This window comes from Gossypium arboreum, chromosome 10 (genome assembly GCF_025698485.1).
Source record: "Gossypium arboreum isolate Shixiya-1 chromosome 10, ASM2569848v2, whole genome shotgun sequence".
NCBI classification, from domain to species: Eukaryota; Viridiplantae; Streptophyta; class Magnoliopsida; order Malvales; family Malvaceae; genus Gossypium; species Gossypium arboreum.
The window spans coordinates 102178916-102202230 of NC_069079.1; the positions used below are offsets into that span (position 1 = coordinate 102178916).

General features: G+C 34.1%; 1 protein-coding gene across 1 annotated transcript; it reads left to right on the top strand.

Annotated features, from left to right (window-relative positions):
* Positions 1-2848: 2848 nt before the first annotated feature.
* Positions 2849-4592, top strand: LOC108471731 (CASP-like protein 1E1). Its single transcript, XM_017773309.2, has 2 exons — positions 2849-3291; positions 4074-4592. The coding sequence occupies exons 1-2, from the start codon at positions 3044-3046 to the stop codon at positions 4426-4428; spliced, it is 603 nt and encodes a 200-aa protein (XP_017628798.1). The 5' UTR covers positions 2849-3043; the 3' UTR covers positions 4429-4592.
* Positions 4593-23315: the final 18723 nt, after the last annotated feature.

Genomic DNA, 23315 nt, shown 5'->3' on the forward strand with positions numbered 1-23315 from the left:
TAGCAGATCTAACACTCCTGTGATTACAGCGAAGCAGATCGAAGATTTCGGCATGGCATCCCTGTGTTTATAGGGAACAAGTTGAAGATAGCAAATTTGGCATCCCTGTGTTTATAGGGAACAAATCGAAGATAGCAGATCTGATATTCCTGTGATTACAGCGAAGTAGATCGAAGATTTCATCATGGCATCCCTGTGTTTATAGGGAACAAGTTGAAGATAGCAGATTTGGCATCCCTGTGTTTATAGGGAACAAATCGAAGATAGCAGATCTAACATTCCTATGCTTATAGCAAAGCAGATCGAAGATTTCAGCATGGCATCCCTGTGTTTATAGGGAACAAGTTGAAGATAGCAGATTTGGCATCCCTGTATTTATAGGGAACAAATCAAAGATAATAAATCTGGCATCTCCATTTCGACGAAGAGCAGATACATAGCAGATCTAACCTTCAGATGATTTTATTGAAGCAGATCCAAGATGATTTGGCATCCTTGTGTTTACAATGAGCAAATCGAAGACACGACAGATTTGGCTTTCACGTGTTTACGCTGAAGCAGATCTAAGATGATTTGGCATCTCTGTATTGCCAGAAAATAAATCGAAGAAGCAGATTTGGCGTCTCTGTGTTCGACGGAGAACAGATCGAAGATATTAACATGACAATCCTGAGTTTGCAAGGAGCAGATTGAGGACCATGAAGTCTGAAGCTGATGAGACCGGGAAAAATAAGTCCTTTTATAGTCTTTGCTCTATTCTCGTTACATGACAATGAGCAAAGAGGCGCAGCTGTAATAGCCCATTTTTGCCCCGCCCATTTCAGTATTTAAAATAATAAACCCAAAAAAAAAATAAAAATAAAACAAAGTCCAAGTCCAGTACAAAATTACAAACATATAATTTGGCCCAATCGGAATGGCCCATTACTTGAAAGGATTTAAGGTCCATCTATAAGCTTGACTCATATGGAAATATAATCTTTAAGGATATGCAATCTTAGATATGATATGCAATCTTGAAGATATGATCTTGTAATCTTGGAGATTTAATTTGTAGATATCCTTTAATCTTAACCGTTGATGTAATTGATCTGATTGTTGGATTTGGGGAGGCTCAACTATAAATAGAGGCCTCTCCTTCATTGTAAATCACTTGAGTTTTGGGAAGCAATAAGAATTCTCGAGAGCATTCACTCAAATTTCTCTCCTCTTGTGTTCTTACTCTCGTGGTTTGTTCTTATTTTATTCTTCGTCTATCTTAGTTTTTCAACATTTTTATTTTAATTTCTTCATTTTTCAAATATGTATATTTATTCCTATCTTTTATACATTTGATTATGTATTTTATATATTATAATATTTAACCTTTTATATAGTTTATTTTCAAATATATATTTTCTATGCATGTATATATATTATATTATCATTTCATGTATTTTGAACTATTGCATTATATTTTTATAATTTGTAAATGTTCTATTTATTCATTTTTTAGTGTATATCATTTATCTTATTTGTGCATAGTTTCATTTTTTTTATATGCTATGTTTAATTATTTCTTTTATGTGCTATTTTATGATATATATCGTTGTATAATTTTTACATGTATTATGTTTTTCTTTTAGTTTACTCATGTTTTTATTTGTTTATTATCTTATATTTACCCTAGTATGATTTTTTTTCATTAAACGTATGTTAATGTTTTTAGTTTTGTCTTAATGATATTATTTATGTTTGTATGGAAATGTTAGAATATTTTGTACATATATGCTTTATGATGCATTAATATGTCATCCTAAAACGTCATTTAAAATAATATTCCAATGTTTTTTTTTTTAAAAAAAATAAAAGGCAATGCTTGATGTTTGGAAACTTCGGGAAAGGTAGTGCCCTAACTTACTGGGTTGCGACTTTTCTCATTGAATTCGAATAGTCAAGCACCCTTCTAAGTGATTTTGAGTTTTCAAAACTTAAACAATTATTTCGAGATTTCAAAACATAGTGTCCTAACTTACTGGATATGGCGTTTTGTTGTTTCGAGATAGAAATTTTCGAAAGACGAGCTTAGTTTCAAAGGTTTTAAAATGTTGTGTCCTAACTTACTGGATGTGATGTTTTGACTCGTTTAAAATAAGTGAGCCTTAATTTTCAAAATTGAGACATTTTAATTAAAAGAGGTTTGCATATTAAAACTTTCAAATTTCCGACATTAAAGACACTTGATAATCAATTAGGTACCAATTTTTGGGCGTTACGAGGGTGCTAACCCTTCCTCGTACGTAACCGACTCCCGAATCTGTTTTCTCGACTTTCGTAGACCAAAATTAATGTTTTAAAACAAAACATTTTATAAGGTGATCCAATCACACCTAAAAAGATTGGTGGCGACTCTCGTTTTCGTTTTTGTTAAAGTCGATTCCTATTTTCCAAAACTCGATTTAAAAATGGTTTCGACAAGTGTTATTTTTTTATTTATTAGAAAATATTTATTTTAATATTTTTAGTATATTTGATGTATTATATTTTAAATTTTTATATAAATTTTTTAATACAAGCGAACTAGATTAAATTCGAGTTTTAATATTTTTATGTGAAATAAATTTAGACAAAATTTTAAACTTATTTTTCATATTACTAAACTTGAATATAAAAACTAACTTAAATTTTTACTTTTGACTTAAATCCAATCTCACTCCATCTACAGACAACTCTACTTTGTGTGTACCTTACCCAACAAATTAATCAGTAAATTTTGTCAAAAATAAAGTGTGAAAATGCAATGATAAGAGTCATCATTCCACACTTGTCCACCGGAACAGGCTAACAGCTCGCAATAAATGTCATAATATTGCACATCTTCCCTTCACCCTTTGGACTCTACCACTGTCTGTGTGGCCTGCCTCTACTTTTCCCACCCACTTTTTCTCCTCTATTTAAAACCCATTCCTATTCTACATTTTCCTCCACAAGAAAGAAAAAAAAAAGAAAAGAAAAAAGAAACTTTCTTTCCATCCAAACAACATCTTTCTTTCAACCTCTGAAAATGGAGAGCGAAAGCAACAACAAAGTGAGCAATGGTTTGGATGGCAGCACAGGGGCAGAGTGCATGGCGAGAAGAGGGAATACGTGTGAGTTGATCCTGAGGGTTGTGACTTTGGCGCTGACTGTTGCTGCAGCCATCGTTCTTGGTGTGGATAAACAGACTAAGGTGGTTCCAATTCAGATAGCCCCAACTTTGCCTGCCGTCAATATTGTTGCCCAAGCTAAGTGGCATTATTTGTCAGCTCTGGTGTAAGTAATTATTTCACTTTGAAAACCTTTCAACCTCATATTTTTACTGAAATCCACAAGAAAAGTAAACAATTTTTATTTCTGTTTCCAAGCCAAAAGGTTAAGTAGGAGAGAAAAAGAAACCCAAAACTGATTCCATTCCAACAAGATTTGATAGGTGGACAATATGCCACAAATTTAAGTATTTTATCAATTTATTAAATTTAACTATTAATTTTTAAAAATAATTGAATTTTACCATCAATTTATTTAAATAGAGTTGAATGGTACTTTTATCAAAAATAAAAATAAAAATATATTAACTAAAACATTAAATAACAATTCAGGTAATTTTATATTATATATCATCTTTAAGAGATTATTTTTCAATTAATATTTTTATTAAAAATAATTTGAATAAATGATTAAATTAATAAAATATATAAGTTTAAATTTATATTAATTTAGGAAATTTTAAATGTATTAAATGAATTAAATTTTGAATAATTATTTGATACATCTTAAAATTTAAGATTTTACCATATAATTAAAAAATAAAAATAAATAAGAGGTGACAAAATCTCAACCTATTTAACAGTTAAAAGCTTTCACCATAAATTTTATTTCGTGTTTGAGAGATTTTAAAACTAATTTAACTCAACCGTCAACTACTATTTTTTATTGGAATTAATTTAATCATGTATATGTTTTATTCATATTTTTAAAAATATGATTTTGAATAAATTATTATTTTAAAAGTGAAAATGAGAGGATTAAAAATATGTTATAAATGGTGTAACCAGGTACGCAGTGGTAGCAAATATAATAGCAAGCATATATGCAGCAATTTCAATAGTAATCATGTTGGGATCCAGAAAAGGAAAGGCGAGCATAAGATTGGGTCAAATGGCGGGAGTGGCGGACCTTTTAATGGTGGGATTGCTATTTTCTGCCAACGGTGCCGCCTTAGCCATCGGGCTGATGGGGTACAAAGGCAACTCTCACGTTCGGTGGAACAAAGTTTGCAATGTGTTCGACAAATTTTGTGACCAAGTCGCTGTTTCTATTCTTCTTTCTTTACTTGCTGCCTTGGCTTTTACTGCTTTGGTAGCCATTACTCTTCTTACGTTCCATAAGAGATTTGCATCTAAATCGTGAATTTCCGTTTATTTTTATTTTAATTGTTTTATTTTGTATGTTGACAAAAATAAAATATTTTAAATGTAATAGCATGTATGTGAATTATTGGCTGTCGTGATTTATGGGTGGATTTTACTTATTTATTTATTTATTATAAATAATATGCAAAAGATTTACTATAACTTTCTGTTTATAATAAATAAGCAGTCGAGATATCTATTCCAACCAAAAAAATTCAAGTTGATCTATTTAATTAACTTTTTATAATAGACAGTATCCACAAAAGAGAGGAGTTAGACAGGTAAAGGAAGTCGTAGTATAATAAGGTTTTGAATGGAGAGAAGTTTGCTTATTAAATGATATCTTAAAAGATATTTATAGGAGAATTGAGAATCTAATGGAGGGTCTAATTGAGCCCACAAATAGGTGAGCGCCTAATGAAGGACTCAAATCAGATTCAAATTGTGATAATGATATAACAATAATATCTTTTCAATCGAGAAATGAATTATAATAAAGTGATCATACCTCGATACCATCAGCAAAGTACCTCTTCGTTTAATAGTTATTGCAATTGTCAAATTTCAAGATTTAAAGTGAATTTTGACGGCACTCAAAATTTGCTCAAGGTCTTTTAAATAATCTTCACCTTCTCCAAACTTCAAATTTGGGTTACATGTTATCAATTACTACCCAAAATTGAAAAGTTTGTTTTCATCATATTCCTAGATTGTTTAATGAAGCTATAGACCACATGGCAAAATATGCTTCTATTAGAGTCTCATGATTACTATACTATGAAGAGCCTCCAAGTTTAATATGTGATTTTTTGCAAAAAGATATGAATAATCTTTCAATAATTTAGTCTATGATTAATATTATAATTGCGTAATGATATTCTTTCTACAAAAAAAAAATTGGGTTACATGTTCCTCCTAGCCGAAGCCACCAAAAGGAAATACTTTGTAATTTTGCCATTATCTTGAAATTCACGCTCTTCCCTTCTATATAAAGCCATTTTTCACCTTGATCTCCTTAGCAACCTCAGCCCTTGCACTCCCTTTTTGTAGCAAATCCTATAAAGAATTAATATGATTTTCAAGGGAGCTAAAGACAGACTTTGCATCTCCTAAATTACTATTACACCAAGTTTTAATCCACTTCAATTTACTCAAGAGATTTAGGTATGCTCCAGACTCATTTGCATCACTAAAAGATTTCTTGACCATTTTTCAAAACTAGTTTCATTTAACCAAATAATTGGAAAAACGAAATGGCTATCAAACTCTTCCAAAAACATCACTGTATTGTTATCTTGGAAGGACAAGCTGAATAACATTCTGACACATTTGTAACAGCTCATGAGACAAAATAAATCAATTCAATCTATTGAAAGAAGCTTCAACTTTACAATTACTTTATCTATATTTACGTCCATGTAAGGGAATGTCAATAAGTTTAACAAGATCTTATTTTATATTTTACATCATTTATTATTATTTTCTAAGAATATTTTTATTATTTTATAATTTCAAAATGAATCTAGACAAATGTGTGTCCAGATTCAAATAAACTTGGATAATCATTTGTTCAAGTTCATTGTGTAATTATTTTAAAATAATTTTAGAATATTCTTTTAGAAATTTTGTATTTTTAATGTTGATGTGAATCGTCGCATCACCATTTGTTAGCTGACATGGTATTAGTTAATAACCACGCCAGCATTGTCATTAGTGTCTAACGGTCAACATTGGTCAAGTTGGTCTCATTGGTCAAACTTGTCATTTCAGGGGCTCAATTGGGTGCAAAACATTGGGAATGACTTAGTGGATTATAAAAAAAAAAAACTTTGAAGTCGTTTTATACTATTTAGCCAAATAAAAAATAGAATTCAGTTGGGTTCAAGTAATTGCAACTTTTAGCTTACATTCCGTAAACTATCCAAGCATGTAACACTCTTTGCTAGACCTGATCGCTGGGTATGAGCTACAGAATGTTACACTAGTTACGGGAGAAACAACGACCAAATAAATATCCAATTCATGTATTTATACATTTAAGTACAAGCAAGACAGACATATGATATAATCTACAATCAATTCAAGGACTTACATTGGCATATGAATACTCTTATACTAGTCCGCACTTAAACTAAGACCAAATTGTAAAGTTAAAAAATTCATAGACTGACATTACGACTTCGTCATTTCCTCGTCGCAGCGTGGTCATCTCAATATTTCACACTGCGATGTCGCTTTCTGAGATGACAGTGTTATCACATCAAGAGTCCGAGGTTGCAACGTGTATAACACCCCTTGCCTTACCCGATCGTGGGGTTCGAGTTATGGGATGCTACAATTTTTGCTGAAGTAACCATAAACATTTAATAATCAAATTACACTACAATACATGCATTCATAATAAAAACAACTCATAATTATGTTATACAATCTTTTTCAGGACTTATTCGAGCTTATGAAAGCTTATTTACTAACCTGGGCTTGAAAAAGGACCAAATTGCAATAATTTCAAAGTTTTCAAAATAGTTATCGATAACCATAAAGGTACTAATACCATTTTGGCTTTCGATGTTTCAAAAAAATTGAATTAAAAATGCATGTATCGATACTAGACATAAAGTACCGATATCCTTATCAAGGTATCGATACCTTATCTCAGTATTGATATCATTTTTAAGTTCAATGTTTGAAAATTTAAGAAAGATCACCAATGTACTAATACCATTTTCAAGGGTATCGATACCTCTGAGCCAAAAATGTAAAAAAAACTCGCATTTTGGTACCTTCATGCCAACTTAACATTCTACACATTTGATACTACAACTTACACTTAGACCTGCACAAAACCAACCAAAATATATACCAAAACATGCACTTAACCATTTCTAATCAACCAAACCAATATGCCTTAAATTGGCACCAAATCATTTCAATTCAACTTATTCCAAACTCAACTTATACAATATACCTTTAAACCATTCAAACCAACATTTAACCATGTCATATCAGTATCAAATATACCAATTGATAACCATTTAAAATCACAACATTTTACCAAAGTAAACACATATACATGTGAACATTATACTTTTCAAAATTAAACAATAAGTAGGGTTCAAACTAAGTTAACATCCCAAGCTAACATATATAAATTGTTACACCCCGAAATCTTAAGTTTAAGTTGGAATCTGATTTTGGGTATTAATTTTGAAAAGCTTATAAATTGAGTGGGTTCTAGTAGAAATAAGAGGAATTGGCAAGCTGGTTGTGGAAAGGATGGATTTTAACCTTGGTTCTGTTACATTTGAATTAGGAATATATCTTAGTGAGAGACATGATGATTATGGATATGTACGCTTGGCTGTTGAATTTGAGATCGATGAAGGTTGTGCGGGAGCATTATATAAGGGAGAGATATTATTCTTCGGGGTTGTTCTTTCAGTTTTCGGTTTATTCTTAATATTATTCACTGGTTTAATTGTAAGAGAGAAAGATTAAGGAGCGATTTGCATGGAGGAAATAAACTAAAGTTTATGTATAAGTAGCTGATGATTTATCAAGTTGGTAAGCTTCCTAATCATTCCGTGTTCACAGATTTAAGAAAAGAGAATAAAGCTAATTAAAGATGCCAGTTAATCCATTGATTCTATTCTATATCAGGTAAAGTTATCGATAGTCACTTAAGTGACCTCTGCATGCAATGAAATTATTGTCACATCCTAAAAACTGGGTTAGAAGAAAGAGGATTAGTGAAACCAAGAGTAGTCATGTTCAGTTTCTGAATTAAGGTTATAGGGATTTTATTAAGTGAGTTAATCTAATTCAATGGATAGGTATTGTGCTTGTGTTTGAGATTCTAAGTTCGAATATTTCCTCTTAATTTTATTATTTTTATCCTAACCTTACCCTTAAAACGTTTGGCTTTTGTATTATTTTCGCTCAACTTATTACAAGAATGAGCTCGCTGGTTTAGTGGTAAGGCTTCAACTTACCCTTTGGTCCTATGTTTAAATCCTTTCGTGTGCAAACAAAAATAATTTTTGGTAATTCTCCTTATGTTGCCCTTATGTCAGTGTTTAGGTTGTGTTTGAATTCTGAAACCTGATAAGGTGGTTAGCGGGGAGATTGAGTGGGAGTGTGGGTGGTTAATATCTATTTTAAAAAAATTAAATTAATTACAAAAATTTTGGTTTTCTAGAAAAAAAATTTCCCATGTTACTCTCCACTCTCCATCACGTTTCTCTCTCAAATTTTCACATCCACTTTTCCTTTCTTCCCTATTTTCTCTATTATCTTTTCAGTTTTTCTTTGTTCTTGGGGCCAAACTATAGTTTTTTTTCCGTTCTTTCTTCTTAATAGTTCTTTGTGAGATTGTAACTCTTATCCTTTTTGTTTACCGTTCCTAGTTCTAATTTAAGTTTTTGGTGCATTTTAGAGTTTCTGGATTTCGGTAAGTGTTGTGTAAGTGCGTGTTCAATTTCATTAATTTTTCTTATAAGAATAGTGTTCGTAAGTTGTTTGAGTAACCTTGGTTGGTTTTGACGGCATTTGAAACGTTCTCTTTTGTGTGGGAATTTGTTAGGTGAAGTTTGTGATTTGCACGACTTTAGTTAGGAGGTTTTGAGAACTACTGTTACTGTTTGGGCAAGTATTGGAATGTCGAGAGGCTAATTCGCGTTTTGGTTAAGGTCTTGCAGTTAAATGGTTTTGGCTGAATTTGTATTTGAATTCTTAGTGATTCATGTTAATTAATCATTTTCTGAATGTCATTTAGGAGTTTGGAATTGTGTCGTGGTATCTGCGCTAGAAATTAATCAGGTGTGTGACTTAAACTTGTAAAAACAGTGAACGAAAGAAAGTCGAAACACTCATTGTCGATGTTACACTATTGTATGCCAGATAATCGTGCATGTCACGCAGTCTGGGTTAACTGGGCCATGTGGGCTACACGGGCATGTGGGCCTATTTTTTGAAATTTTACCCTAGGCCTATTTTTTATGTGCGATTCATAATAAGACCCTCCGTAGGGTTTATACCGCTTAAATAAGACTTGAAAGCAAGGTGTATATTAATGTGCTTCTGTATGTTATGTGTTTAAGGTATGTGAAATATATATGTGTGATTCGTGTTTTGTCAAATCTGATGGCATGTATCTGTTTTGTAATGTTAGGTATGAGTATATAATGTTTGAATATGTTAAGTTGAAAATCTCTGAAGTAGTTATCTGACCATGCATGTGACATTGTGGCTGTTCTAGTTAAAGTGATTCATAATATCTGTTTGCAAAGCATGAAAGCCATGGTTATTGGTTTCTGTTAAGAATATGAATGCATGTTCAACATGCTTATCATTTTGATTCTGTATTTGCATGCCATGGCACATTGCATGGGGTTGGGATAATATGGTAAGAAGGAAGTTCTGGTAGTTTAATGATCTACCTTATCTGATGGTTTATCTATATTTCTGTCTAACAGCTTGACTGCAATTATAGTGGCTCGACGACATATATCTATGCTGGGAGCTTGGCTGTAGTATGGTGGCTTGACGACATATATCTGATATGGCAGTTTTAACTACAACTCTGGTGGCATTGTCCACAATTATCTGCTGGTGTACTTTGGTTGGACAAGTTCTAGGGAAGTCTATTTTGGTATATAGCGGAGTTGGGTAGGAAGTTTTTGAAAAATCTACATTATGATTTTCTGAAAAATACCGCATCGACATAATCATGCATTTTTAGTTCTGTTTAATTGATCATTATGAAATTTTCTGTGATACTCTGATTTGTATATTGTGCTATGTGTGGTCTTTGTTTGAATTTAGTTATACACTGAGCTCTATAACTCACCCCTTTATTTTGTTTCTGACCTGTCAGGTAATCTTTGATTTTAGGATCGGATGGTGGATGGAAGCTTGGATTGTAACACCCCTTACATGTGCCCGACGTCAGGATAGGGTACGAGGCATTACTGGACATAAACACTAGTAATCATACAAAACTGGGTCATAAAAACGCGTCCAAATTAAAACCATTCATATATATGTGTATCGTTCCTTGTACGAGCCTACGAGGCCTAAAACATACATTAGGAGTGGTTCGAGATTAAATCGAGAACTTCCTAAATTTTTACAACACTCAGAAAATTTCATGCTTTGGAGGGTCACATGCCTGTGTGGGTAGGCCATGTGGTCACACACGCCCGTGTGGCTTAGGACATGCTCGTGTCCTTAGCCCGTGTAACTCTCTGTTTTTGACATCATCAACAAAATAGGGTCACACGGCCAAGTCACACGCCCGTGTGCTAGGCCGTGTGGCGAATTTAATTTTCATGAATTTTCATGAATTTTCATAAATAAGGTGTAGACTTCATACGGCCAGGGCACACGCCCATATCCTAAGGTTGTGTCTCATGCCCATGTGCTTGCTACTGAGCATTTTGTTTTGCATAATTAGGGTGCAGAGGACACACGGCCAGATCACACGCCCATGGGGCAAACCGTGCGTCACACATGGCCTAGACACAAGCCCATGTGTCTACCCTTGTGGACAACTTTAAGGCTATTTTCCAAGCCAATTGCCACCCTTATTTGCTCAAACACATACATAATTTCAAAGGCACTTAACATGACATAATTGAGTACTTAAACATTATCAAACAAGTCATGATTATAATAATATCATATTAACTTATACATGCACAAAACAGAATACTTTGTCAAGTCCAACTTACCAATTCTCATTTAAGCCATGGTTATCATCATACTAAACAAATCCCAATTAAATCATCAGGCATTCATAGTCACAACATAACTCATCACATACAGAAAACCACCAACCACATCATAATTGCATAGGCACATGCATGCATGAATAAATAGGCTTACAACCCAATAATCAATATAAGCCATATCTCATGGCCATATACAAAATGAATTATAGTATTATCATAAGCCAACACTTTTGGCTAACTACTATCACACATAACAAAATGACCAAGTCCCTCTATACATGCCATATTCAAAATGTGAAACCAAATATACCCTAATGATTAAATTGATAGTGTGACCGATTCTCCGACGACTTTCGATCCCCGAGCTAGTTTGGCGACACTATAAGAAATGAAAAGTAAGGGGGTAAACTTAAAGCTTAGTAAGTTCTGTAACACCCCTTACCCGTATCCGAGGCCGGGCTAAGGTACGAGGCGTTACTAGACAAATATACAAACATTAAACTAAAATACGAGCCATAAAATTTTATTCATATTTCAAAGCGTTCATTCTCTTACACATAGTCCCTTATTTGAGTCTACGGAGCCCAAAATATACTTTAGAAAGGGTTTGGGACTAAACCGAGAACTTACAAAAATCTTAGAAATTTCATGCTTTAAGGCTCCACACGCCCGTGTCCCAAAGTCGTGTTCCATACACGGCTGAGACACATGGTCGTGTCTCTGCCTGTATGGAATATACCTAGGCTATTTTCCAAGCTTTGGTCAACCTTGATCTTTTACACACTTATACAAAATCAAAAGCATATAACATGGTATTCATTTAATGATTAAACATCCTCAATTAAACCACAAACATAGCATTTGATGTCATCATACATGTGTCTCTCATACTCATTTTACCTTGTTTATTATAGTACCACTTATACATTTATACCAAGATTATCATCTTACCAAATATCTTCAGCGTAATCATCAAGCATTCATATTTAAAGCTAGATCATATCTTTATAAAATACCACGATTCAGATGCGGAGAATAACATGTTTGCCTGAAACATTTCAATTCAATTCCATACCCAACAAGCATTACATCGAGACTAGTCATATATATATATATATATACATGTCATGATACATAACATTCTCTTTTGTTTTCTTATAAACACATATCATTTATTTCATTATATCAATATTTCATATACCATAGTTTCCATGTATTCCACATATATTTATTTTCCTCCTCCTCCTCTCCATTCCACATCCTTAATGTATATAGCATTCTTGTAAGTACGATTTCACAATTTACTAATAAATGTTCACATCAAACTGTCCACACGAGTCATAGTCACTTAATTATTTATAATTCGAGCTACAGAGCTCCAAATTAAGATCCGTAAATTTCTCCTGAAACTAGACTCACATATCTTTCCACCATAAAATTTTCATAATTTTTGGTTCAGCAAATTAGTACAGTTTATTCATTAAAATTTCCCCTGTTTCACTTTCTGATAGTTCTGACCTCTCTTCACTAAAAAATAATTATCTCACAGTACAGAACTCAGATAATGTTCTTGTTAATTTATCTTGAAAATAGACTCATTATGGATTTTAAAAATATAATTTTGAGACTCTAATTATTTTTCTCCAAATTTTTGTGATTTTCCAAAGTCAGAATAGGGGATCACGTAATCATTCTGAATCAGTCTCACAAAAACATAAATATCTCAAAATATAGAACTCCTTTGCTTTTTATGTTTCTTTTAATGGAAATAGACTCATTAAGCTTTAATCTAATATCTCATTCAGTCTCTGATTCAATTTATACTATTTTTGGTGATTTTTCAAAATCACTTCACTGCTACTGTCCAAAACAGTTTTATTGCTAATTCACTCTTTCACACTTTCTTTGTATTAACCTCATTTTAACATACATATCACAAATCATTTTCACCACATTTCATACATCACAAGTATAGGCCCATGATCACAAGGTCACCATAAAATCATCCTCATGTATAACTTACTTGTTTATAACCTTACCACATCCTGGTCACTTAATGAACACATCATTCACATAACCAAGTTCTCGCACTTATTCATCACAAAACTCACAAAGCAATACATAGAGAGTCTCCGTTGAACACTTGAATCAATCCTCGATACTTGGTGGTTTCAGCACATAGCTCCACCCATCATATAGTTCGGCTCTCTTGTACACATGGTGAACACTTAGTACCACCCATGTGACCTAGCCAGCTTTATCTCGTAGCTCTCTTGTCTACATGGTGTCCTTCACTTGGAACCACGCATGCGACCTAGCTACATATATCCCGTAGCTCTCTTGTCTACATGGTGTACACATAGTATCACCCATACGTCCTAGCTACATCATAATGTCTTGTAGCTCTCTTGTACACATGATGTGCACTCAAGACTATACATGTGACCTAGCTACATACCATCTCAGATCATCCAATCTTTCAGAAGGTTCAACCGGATTTTCTCTCTTTCCCAACAATTTCACCAATCAAGTAATTATCCACAAACATATTTCCAATATTTTTATAAAAATCATAATACAAGTAATAGTGATGTATTACTTACATATAAACTTACATCTCATTTAATATCAACGCAATAACATTAAATTACACATTGTCTTATTAAAAATCATATGAACTTACAATTTCCCATAATATCCATAATCATAGAAATCACATTTATGTATGATAATTCAATGCACTTCATGTACCATAGACATATTTTTAAATCAATTCATAAAATTGGCACCATAATCATTTAATTTAACATAATTCAATTAATTCACTAAATTTAACTTTCAAATATAAATTACAACATTATTGTTGTATTATTATCATACCAACTTACATACTTTCAACACCTCGGAGATCATAGTAAATATATCAATTTTACATTGAAACATGCATAAATTAATGCTTATTATACATATGAACTTACCTTGATATTAAAACGGCCATTTTACCAACTTTCCCAATTTTCAATTTTCTCTCATTCTAGGTTCAAATCTCGTTTTCGGGATCTAAAACATCATATTTTACTTATTTAATTAATGTACTATTCAAAACAGTCCTTAACTCAAACTTTAGAAAAATTACAATTTTGCCCCTAAACTTTTTCATATTTACACTTTTGCCCCTAGGCTCGGGAATTAAACTTCATCCCTTATTCTTATATTTTATGACATGATGATCACTTTTCCCTTCTATGGCAACATCAAATTCTCACTCTAACATATACTTATGACTATTAGGTATTTTTACCGATTAAGCCTTTTTGCTCGTTTTCACTTAAAACCGAGTAGCACAAGTTGTCTAACATAACTTAAAACCCCATATTGTATCATAAAACACCAGAATACACAAATTTTACCTATGGGTATTTTTCCAAATATGAACCCTACGTTGAATTATTGCTAGCATAAGCTAAATCAAGTTACCGGGACTCCAAAAATGTAAAGAACTTGAAAAACGGGGTTAGAACGGACTTACAATTGAGCTTGGGAAGCTTGAAAACCCTATCCATGGAGTATCCCTTGGTATACACGTCCATGGTGAAGAAGATGAGCAAAATTGGCTTTTAATTTTGTATTTTAATTCATTTTACCCCTAAATGACCAAAATACCCTTACTACTGAAATTTCCAAAAATTCCATCCATGTCCAATTTTTGTCCATAACTTAGAAATTGGTCAAATTGCTATTTAAGACCTCCTAATTAATATTTCAAATCAATTTCATACTAGAAACTTCTAGAATGCAAGTTTTGCAGCTTATTCAATTTAGTCCCTAATTTCGAATTAAGCACTTTATGCATAGAATTTCTTCACGAAATTTTCACACAATCATGCAATCATATCATAGACCTCAAAATAATCATAAAATAATTATTTATATCTCAGATTTTGTGGTCCCAAAACCTCTGTTCCAACTAGACCCAATTTTGGGCTATTACAAGTTCAAATGCAAATAATAAACAACATTAAGTAACATAGACATGTACATCATACAAGAAATTTGGCACAAGTCACGTAATTATCATAATAGCTTTATAAGTAAAACTTAATCATTTTTAACCTTACCAAAAGCTCATCACATACCAAGCTCATTCTTATGAGTTTTCCGTACATACCTGTACCAACTCGTAACATATCATACCCTTTCTAGCCTTTGACATACTCATTGAACACTTGGAATACTAATTAGATACACGGAAAGTCTTTGCACATAAGTGCCACATATGTAGCTAAAGCTACCTCATATCTCGTATCACACAAATGCTCATTCTCGAGCTAATCACGGGCCTGCTCACACAAGCTGTCAGTCAAGACGTAGCTACACAAACTGCTCACACAAGCTGTCAGGTATCTGCAACACATGCCGAACTACCCAGCCACCGGTAGGATGTACATGACCAGCACCCAGATCACATAAACACATATATCACGTGGGGTCCTAGTGACATGTCATTCGTATCTTATTCTATTCCTAAGGTTCAAACAAGATTTTCTTTCTTGTCGGAACTTTGTCGAACTTTTCAAATGTATTCATAGAACCAAATATACAATTCATACAATATCAAAACATTAAATAAATAATCACAACATTGCATTATTTACATATGAACTTACCTCGGTACAAAATAGTAAAAATTGAACCTAATCCTCGATAACCTTATTTTTCCCTCGATCAAGGTTCGAATCACGTTTTTCTTGATCTATAATAGAAAATTTAGCTTGTTTAATCATCACATTGTTCAAATCAGTCAAAAAAAATACTTTGGAAAAATTATAGTTTTGCCCCTAAACTTTCATATATTTACAAATTAGTCCCTAGGCTTGTAAAATGAAATGTACTTATTTTCTTTGTTACTCAAGCCTAGCCGAACCTATATCATGCTTATACCATCCTACATTTTTCATCAATTCGCATTTCTACTACCCATTTTTATAACTTTTACAAAAAGGTCATTTTTAAATATTTTTATCAAAAATCACTTAGTAAAAGATGTTTAGCACACATCAAACTTCCATATTCCTCCATTAAACATCAAAATACATGCATGTCACACATGGGTAAATTTTTAGACATGAACCCTAGCTCAAATGAAGGGTAGAAATAGTTAGATCGGTTGATAACAACTTCAAAAATGTAAAGAACATTAAAAACGGGGCTAGGATGCACTTATAATCAAGGTTGAAAGTTAAAGAAACCCTAGCTATGGTGACCTTAGGAATTTCAGCTATGGCATGGAGAAGATGAGCAAATTTTGACTTGATTTTTCCCTTTTTATTCTTTTAATTACTAAATGACCAAAACGCCATTTTTACTAAACTTTCAATTTTTACCTATCCATGTCCATTTTTGTCTATAAAATTAGAAATTAGTCAAATTACTATTTAAGATCCTCTAATTAATAATCCATAGCTATTTCATGCTTAAAGCTTCTAGAATCACATATTTTGTAACTTTTTCAGTTTAGTCCTAAAAATCAAATTGGACATTCTATCAACAAAATTTCTTAATGAAACATTCACAAAATCATGCAAACATATCATAGACCTCAACACATTCATAAAATAATTATTTTCACTTCAAATTTGTGGTCTCGAAACTATTTTGACTAGGCCTAAAATCAGAATGTTACATGGATTGTTTTTCAATTAATTAGTATGATGGTTTACATTTTCACTTTTCTAGTTTTTTGGACTGTAAATATGTTTTTTTGGCTTTTTTTTATTTTTGTTCTATTTTTTGGATTTTGATATTTTCAACGTTAAATTGCAAAATCATTTGAATTATCAAAACTAAACTTTGGTTTTCAAATCTAAAATTACGAAAAAGTTTCCATTACAAAAATTAAATAAACACTTAAATGCTTTTCCGTAAGCGAATAAATAGTTTTTAATGAACGTTGTCTTAAAACAAGAAACGATTTTCCAAAATTAATACTTTCAAAACACACAATTTCGAAATCAAATTCTAGGTTTAAAATAGGTATTTCTGAACTTAAGCTTTTCTAAACATTTGTGAGAGTTTTTTTTTTTCCAAAAATTATGCTTTTGAAATGCACTCTAAGTTTGATTAAATCAACAATTTTAAACAAGTTAGTGTAATTTCTCAAAATCTGGTTATAACTTTTAAGTTGGGTTTGGGGTGTTACAATTATGGTTCTTATAATGATGAGTTATCTTTTTTAGAATTTTGAAATGGTTGTTATGTTTTGTTGACTAAGGAAGCTCATGTAGAAAAGGAAAAGCTTAGTAGATGGATTTGGCGTCAACCTTCAAGTGAGTTCCAGAACTCAGCTATTGGATTGTTATTTATTTATTTTCAGTATCATGTACTGGGCATGTTAGGATGAGTGTTGTGCTAATGATGAATTACTCTATAACTGAAAATTGATGTATTGTGAGGCCTATTTTATTAATATGAAAATACATGAAATGTTTAGCGTAATGTGCATGGTGCATTAACAGTGGTATTGGTTGACTGCTTGTGTATGAAATGCATGTGTATGAATGATATGTGATCGTGCTTATACGTGATAGGTTTTAAAATTTATAATTGAATTCGTTCTTAAGACTAACTATTAACACGACTAAGGCAAGTATACCTATCAAATAATAGTATAGTTTTAGCAAGACCGGATTATCGAACCCAAAGGAACTACGGGTACTAGTAATTACTTTCTTTTTATTTTCTAGCCTAAAAATTAAGGGATTTGGTTATCTAAACTAATTACTAAACTAAGAATGCACAGAAAGAAAAGTTGGGAAAATACTTTTGGAAAATTTGATTGATTAAGACAATACCCAAGGAAAAATCCACCTAGACTTCACTTGTTATTTGACTTTGAATCGGATGATTTATTCATTTGACTTGATCCGTAGAAATCTCTAAGTTATATTATTATCTCTCTCGAGACTAACAACGTCTAAATCTAGGCTGAATAATTGAAATCTCTTTCTAATTAACTTCCTAGAATTGCATTAACTCGATCTATGGATTCCCTTATTAGGTTTCACTTTAATCTGGCAAAATCTTGTCACCCTATCTCTAGGCGTGCAATCAACTCCGCTTAATTATGACAAATGTACTCTTAGACAGGGACTTTTTCTCTTCTAAATATGTGCATTAGCTGTGACACCCCTAATGTGACCCTAGTCGGAGAGTGGTTTCGGGACCACGAAACCGAGTCACAAGAATAATTAGGTGTTATATTCCGTGCTTATTGTATGTGGAATTTGTAAGCGTAAATATTTCGTGTCTCGATTTTTATTAATTAGGTGCAAATTCATAAGAAAGGACCCATGTGCTAGGACTTGAAAATGTGATAGGTGTATTTTTAAGTGGCCTAATAATGCATGAAGTGAAATAAATGGAGTTGCATGTCAATTATCCCATTTCCTAAGGTGGATGGCCGGCCATGACAAATTATGGGCAAGGGGAAACATGTTCCCAACATGTTTTACTAATGGATGATGTTAGAAATAATAAAATAAGAGTATGGAGAAAAAAAAAAAGTGTTCATTCTTCCTCCATAGCCTTGGCCGAATGTCCTAAAGAAAGAAAAGAGAAAAATTTGTTCATCTATTTTCACTTCTTGGCCGAAAATACTAAGGAAAAAGGGGGAGGATTTTTGCTTCATGCTTGGGTTGGAAGAGATCTAGAAGGAGATTTGGCTAAGTTTGCATCAAGATTAAGGTATGTATGAGGTTGTGTTGGGAGTTTCATGCATGTTATGGTTGCTAACTTGATGTGCATGTTAGCCATGGCTCAAATCTTTGTTAAGCCATGGAAATGGTATTTGACCAAAGTTGTTATGGTGATAAAGCCATTGCATGCTAAGTGTGAAGCTTGATGATGATGCATGCAATGATGGATTGTCTACTCTTGAGTAAGATTTTGAGTTTTCTTTTGTTCAACCATGATTGAAGTTGAAAAGGGGCATGATTGTCATATTCGGCCATGATGCATTCTTGAGCATGATTCATGCTTCTTGCATGTTAGTTAAAATTTGTGTTTTGGATGGCTATGGACACCTTGAAATTCGGCCATGCTTATATATGCATATATATGATTGCACATTATGTTTTGGCTATGAAGTAGTGATGAATATGTTTGTTTAAAGAAGAAGATGTTGAAGAATGCTTGTGAAATTGCAAGCACATTCGGCCTAGCACACATATGAGTGCTTGATGTTATATTATAAGTTTTGAGCTACAATATGCAAAGCATTAACTAGTAAATGCATGCTGTTTTTGTGAGGTATTAAGTGCATAATTGGCCCCAACATGTACATGAATATTCGGCCTTGGGTAGCTTAGTAAAGGCCTTAGCTTTTCCTTGATGCTCAAATAAATTGTATTGAATTGCTTGATGTAGTATAAAATGAGCATGACCATTGTGTATTCAAGCTAAAGAGTGGCCATATGACCATTTTAACTCCTTGTCATATTCGGCCATAGGCTAGCACAAGGAGGTTTTAATAAATTGAATTTGTTTGAATTAGCTCAAGAGCTAAGAGGGCCACAATTGGACAAGGGGAAGGAAAAAGTGATCGAATAGCCGTAAAAGCCGTTCGACAACATCCGAGGTAAGTCCTCAAGAAGTGACCCTACTTGAATTATGTGAAATGAAGTATGGATGTGCATTTATTATTGATTATGTGTGTATGAGTATTTGAATTCTACCCGGGCTAAGTCCCGAAGGCGAATATGCTTGTGAATATATTTGCGTTTGAGCCTTAGTAACGAAAATGAAATATGTATGTCCAATGATTATTGATGTATGTGTTCATGGAAATTGAATGATATCCGGCTAAGCCCAAGATAATTATGCTGGAAATTATATCCGGTTAAGACCCAAGGCAATTGTGCTAGTGGCTACATCCGGCTAAGACCAAGGCATTCGTGCGAGACATTCTATCCGGGCTAAGACCCAAAGGCATTTGTGCACATGGTTATATCCGGTTATATTCCGAGGAATCTTGGGCTGGAGGTGAGTGTTGGTTGCTGTAATAAATTCAATTAGTACACCCGAAAAGCCCAAAGAATAAGGTACGTTTATATGTGCGTTGGAAAGTCGACACGTTTGAGCAACATTCGCTCAATCGACTAATGAAATTCAGTTATTGAATTGATTGATACTTTGTGAAAGTATATAATGATGAAGTGTGAAGTAAGAATGTGTATAAATAAAATGATGCATTTGGCTATGTGAATGTATTGCTGTAATTAGAGTTGATTATATTCCTTGAGACTTACTAAGCATAAAAATGCTTACCCTGTTACTTTGGCTCTCTGTTTTATAGATTTCGCTCGATAGCAATCGGATTCGGGATCAATAAAGTCGAAGTCATCCACACTATCAAGCCTCCATTTTGGTATAAATTTTTGGTTGAACTTGAAATGGCATGTATAGGACTACCCCTTGTTGGTTAAATATGTTGTGATGTATATATGTACGGCCATGCGAAAATGGCTCGTAAAAGTGAAGTATCGACTTAGACTAATTGTGGTTTGTATGTATATATTTGGTGTCATGATGTGGCTATGGCTTGGAAATGGGAATGTTGGTCATATGATCAGCCATTGGCATGGTTAAAATGATCATATATGAACCTATGTATGGCAAGACTAGTTGGTTCATGGAGACTACCAAATAGGTAAGACCTACCTTAAAAACAGATGCTGCCAACTGCAGTGACGTGAATGTGAAAAATCACCAAAATTCGTAGGAATGGAATTAAATAGTGAATAAGCTATGTAAATGAACCTTGATGAGTCTATTTTCATATGGAAGAAACGAAATGGTCATAGGAGTTACATGTTAAGAGATATTAAAGCTATTGTGAGACAGGGCCAGAACGGTTTCTGGGTTCCCTGTCGCAACTTTAAAAATTTTCTATAAATTATCCAGAAATAATTAGGAGTCATGCCTTATATGTACAGATTCCATTTTGAGTCTAGTTTCATTAGAAACAAACGGCACCAGAATTAAGGTCCTGTACAGTGAGATATTCAAGTTGTAACGCGCGAAGGTCAGAGCAGTTGATCCCTGTAACATGGGCGACTTTAACTAATAAACTGTACCATTTGGCCCGACCAAAAATTCTAGAAATAAATCCATGGATGGATATATGAGTCTAAATTCAGGGAAAATTTACGAAACCAGTTTCCGAGTTTTGAAACTCGAGATATGATTTTTAAGGCGACAGTGACGCAGTTTTCCAGCCTGACTGGAAATGTTAAATGGTGATGAAGATGGGCAAAACAAGTGAACTTGGCTTGTTAACCCCTCGTGTCCGACACCGGCGATGGTCTCGGGTTCGGGGTGTTACAATTTTATTGGTATCAGAGCCACAGTTTAGTCGATTCTAGGACTACCGTGATGTGTTTGGGGTCTAGCTATACATGCCATTAAATGATGAATCGATAGTGTGGTGATTTCTGACAATTTGACTTTGTGTTTGTTTATAGCAATGGATCCCGATCCCAACCGAAGCGATAGCTGATGATGTGGAGAGTGTGGCGCTGCTCCGCGCAAGGGACAGCGCGGCGGACTCTCAACCTATGGCCAGCAATCCGAATGACGAGGCTAGGCAAGCCTTTTATAGTGTGATGAACGAATGGTTTAATCAATACATTCGAACTAACACTACTGTTCCACAACCTCCATTCCACAAATGCAACCCCGCACCCACAATGCCTCCGGTGGTGACCAAATAAGGTCAAGTAAGCCCCGGTCGATAGGATCCGAAAACATGGGGCCACTGAATTTAAGGCTACGGATGATGATGATGCCGAAGCGAGCTGAATTTTGGTTGGATAACACTATCCGGTGCTCGATGAGCTATCCTGTACACCGATGAGTGCTTAAAGTGTACCATCTCCTTGCTACGTGAGTCCGCCTACTATTGGTGGAGTACTCTGACTTCTGTGGTGCCTAGAGAGCAAGTGACTTGGGAATTCTTTCAAACCGAGTTCCGAAAAAAGTATATCAGTCAGAGATTCATCGACCAAAAGCGGAGGGAATTTCTTGATCTTAAGCAAGGTTCTATGTCCGTTACCGACTACGAACGAAAGTTTGTGAGGCTTAGCCGACGCTGCGAGAATGCATTTCGTCCAAGCTATTATGTGTAAACGCTTCGAGGATGGGCTGAATGATGATATAAGGATGTTTGTTGGCATTCTCGAGATACGAGAGTTCGTAGTACTTGTTGAGCGAGCTTGTAAAGCCGAAGAGCTTAGAAAGGAGAAACAAAAAGCTGATGTGGGAACTGGAGAATTCCGAAAGAGGTCCTCGGGAAAGTCTCTTCAACAAACATCAAAGAGATTTCGAGATGATGTGAGCCGATCTAGAGGCGTTTCGGGCTTTTCTAGACGAGGACGCGATCGACCCTGTGTGACACACGAGTCACTTCGATCGCCAGTGGTGGAAATGATCGCCGAGAGAGGGCGGAGTGTCCACATTGTGGCAAATGGCATTCGGGGAGCTGTTGGTTTCGTGATCGCTCCTGCTATAAGTGTGGATCGGCCGACCACTTTATGAAGGATTGCCCGAGGATGCTTGAAGCAGAATGTGGGTCGAGTGGAAACCCGGTGCTACCATTGCCGAGGTAGGCCACCTAGAAATATGGGCAATGTCGTGGCGGTCGAGAGGATCTAGAGATGCTACCATCGATCCGAGGCTCGTGTTCTGCAAGGACTTATGCCATACGCGACGTGAGGATCTGCCTCTCCGGATGTCATTACGGTACTTTCACTCTTTTTAATACAAATGTGGTTGCTTTGATTGACCACGGTTCTACTCATTCATATATATGTGAAACCTTGGCATCCAGAAGACTTTGCCTATTGAGTCTCTCGAGTTTGTAATTCGGTGTCAAACCCTTGGGTCATTACGTGCTTGTCAACAAAGTGTGCAAGAAAAGTCCCCTAGTGTTCCGAGGTTCTTGTTTTCCGCGGACTTGATGCTTTTGCCGTTCGATGAGTTCGACGTTATTCTTGGTTTGGATTGGTTGACTATGCACGATGCGGTTGTAAATTGCAAGAGCAAGACTATCGATTTGAGGAGCGAATAACAAGATAGTTCGGGTTGAGTCTACGGACTT

Excerpts from the sequence above, each read along its gene's own strand:
- LOC108471731 (XM_017773309.2), top strand. The coding sequence starts at position 3,044 with ATGGAGAGCGAAAGCAACAACAAAGTGAGCAATGGTTTGGATGGCAGC. Across the intron at positions 3,292-4,073 it reads CATTATTTGTCAGCTCTGGT|GTACGCAGTGGTAGCAAATA; the intron begins GTAAGTAATTAT and ends TGGTGTAACCAG.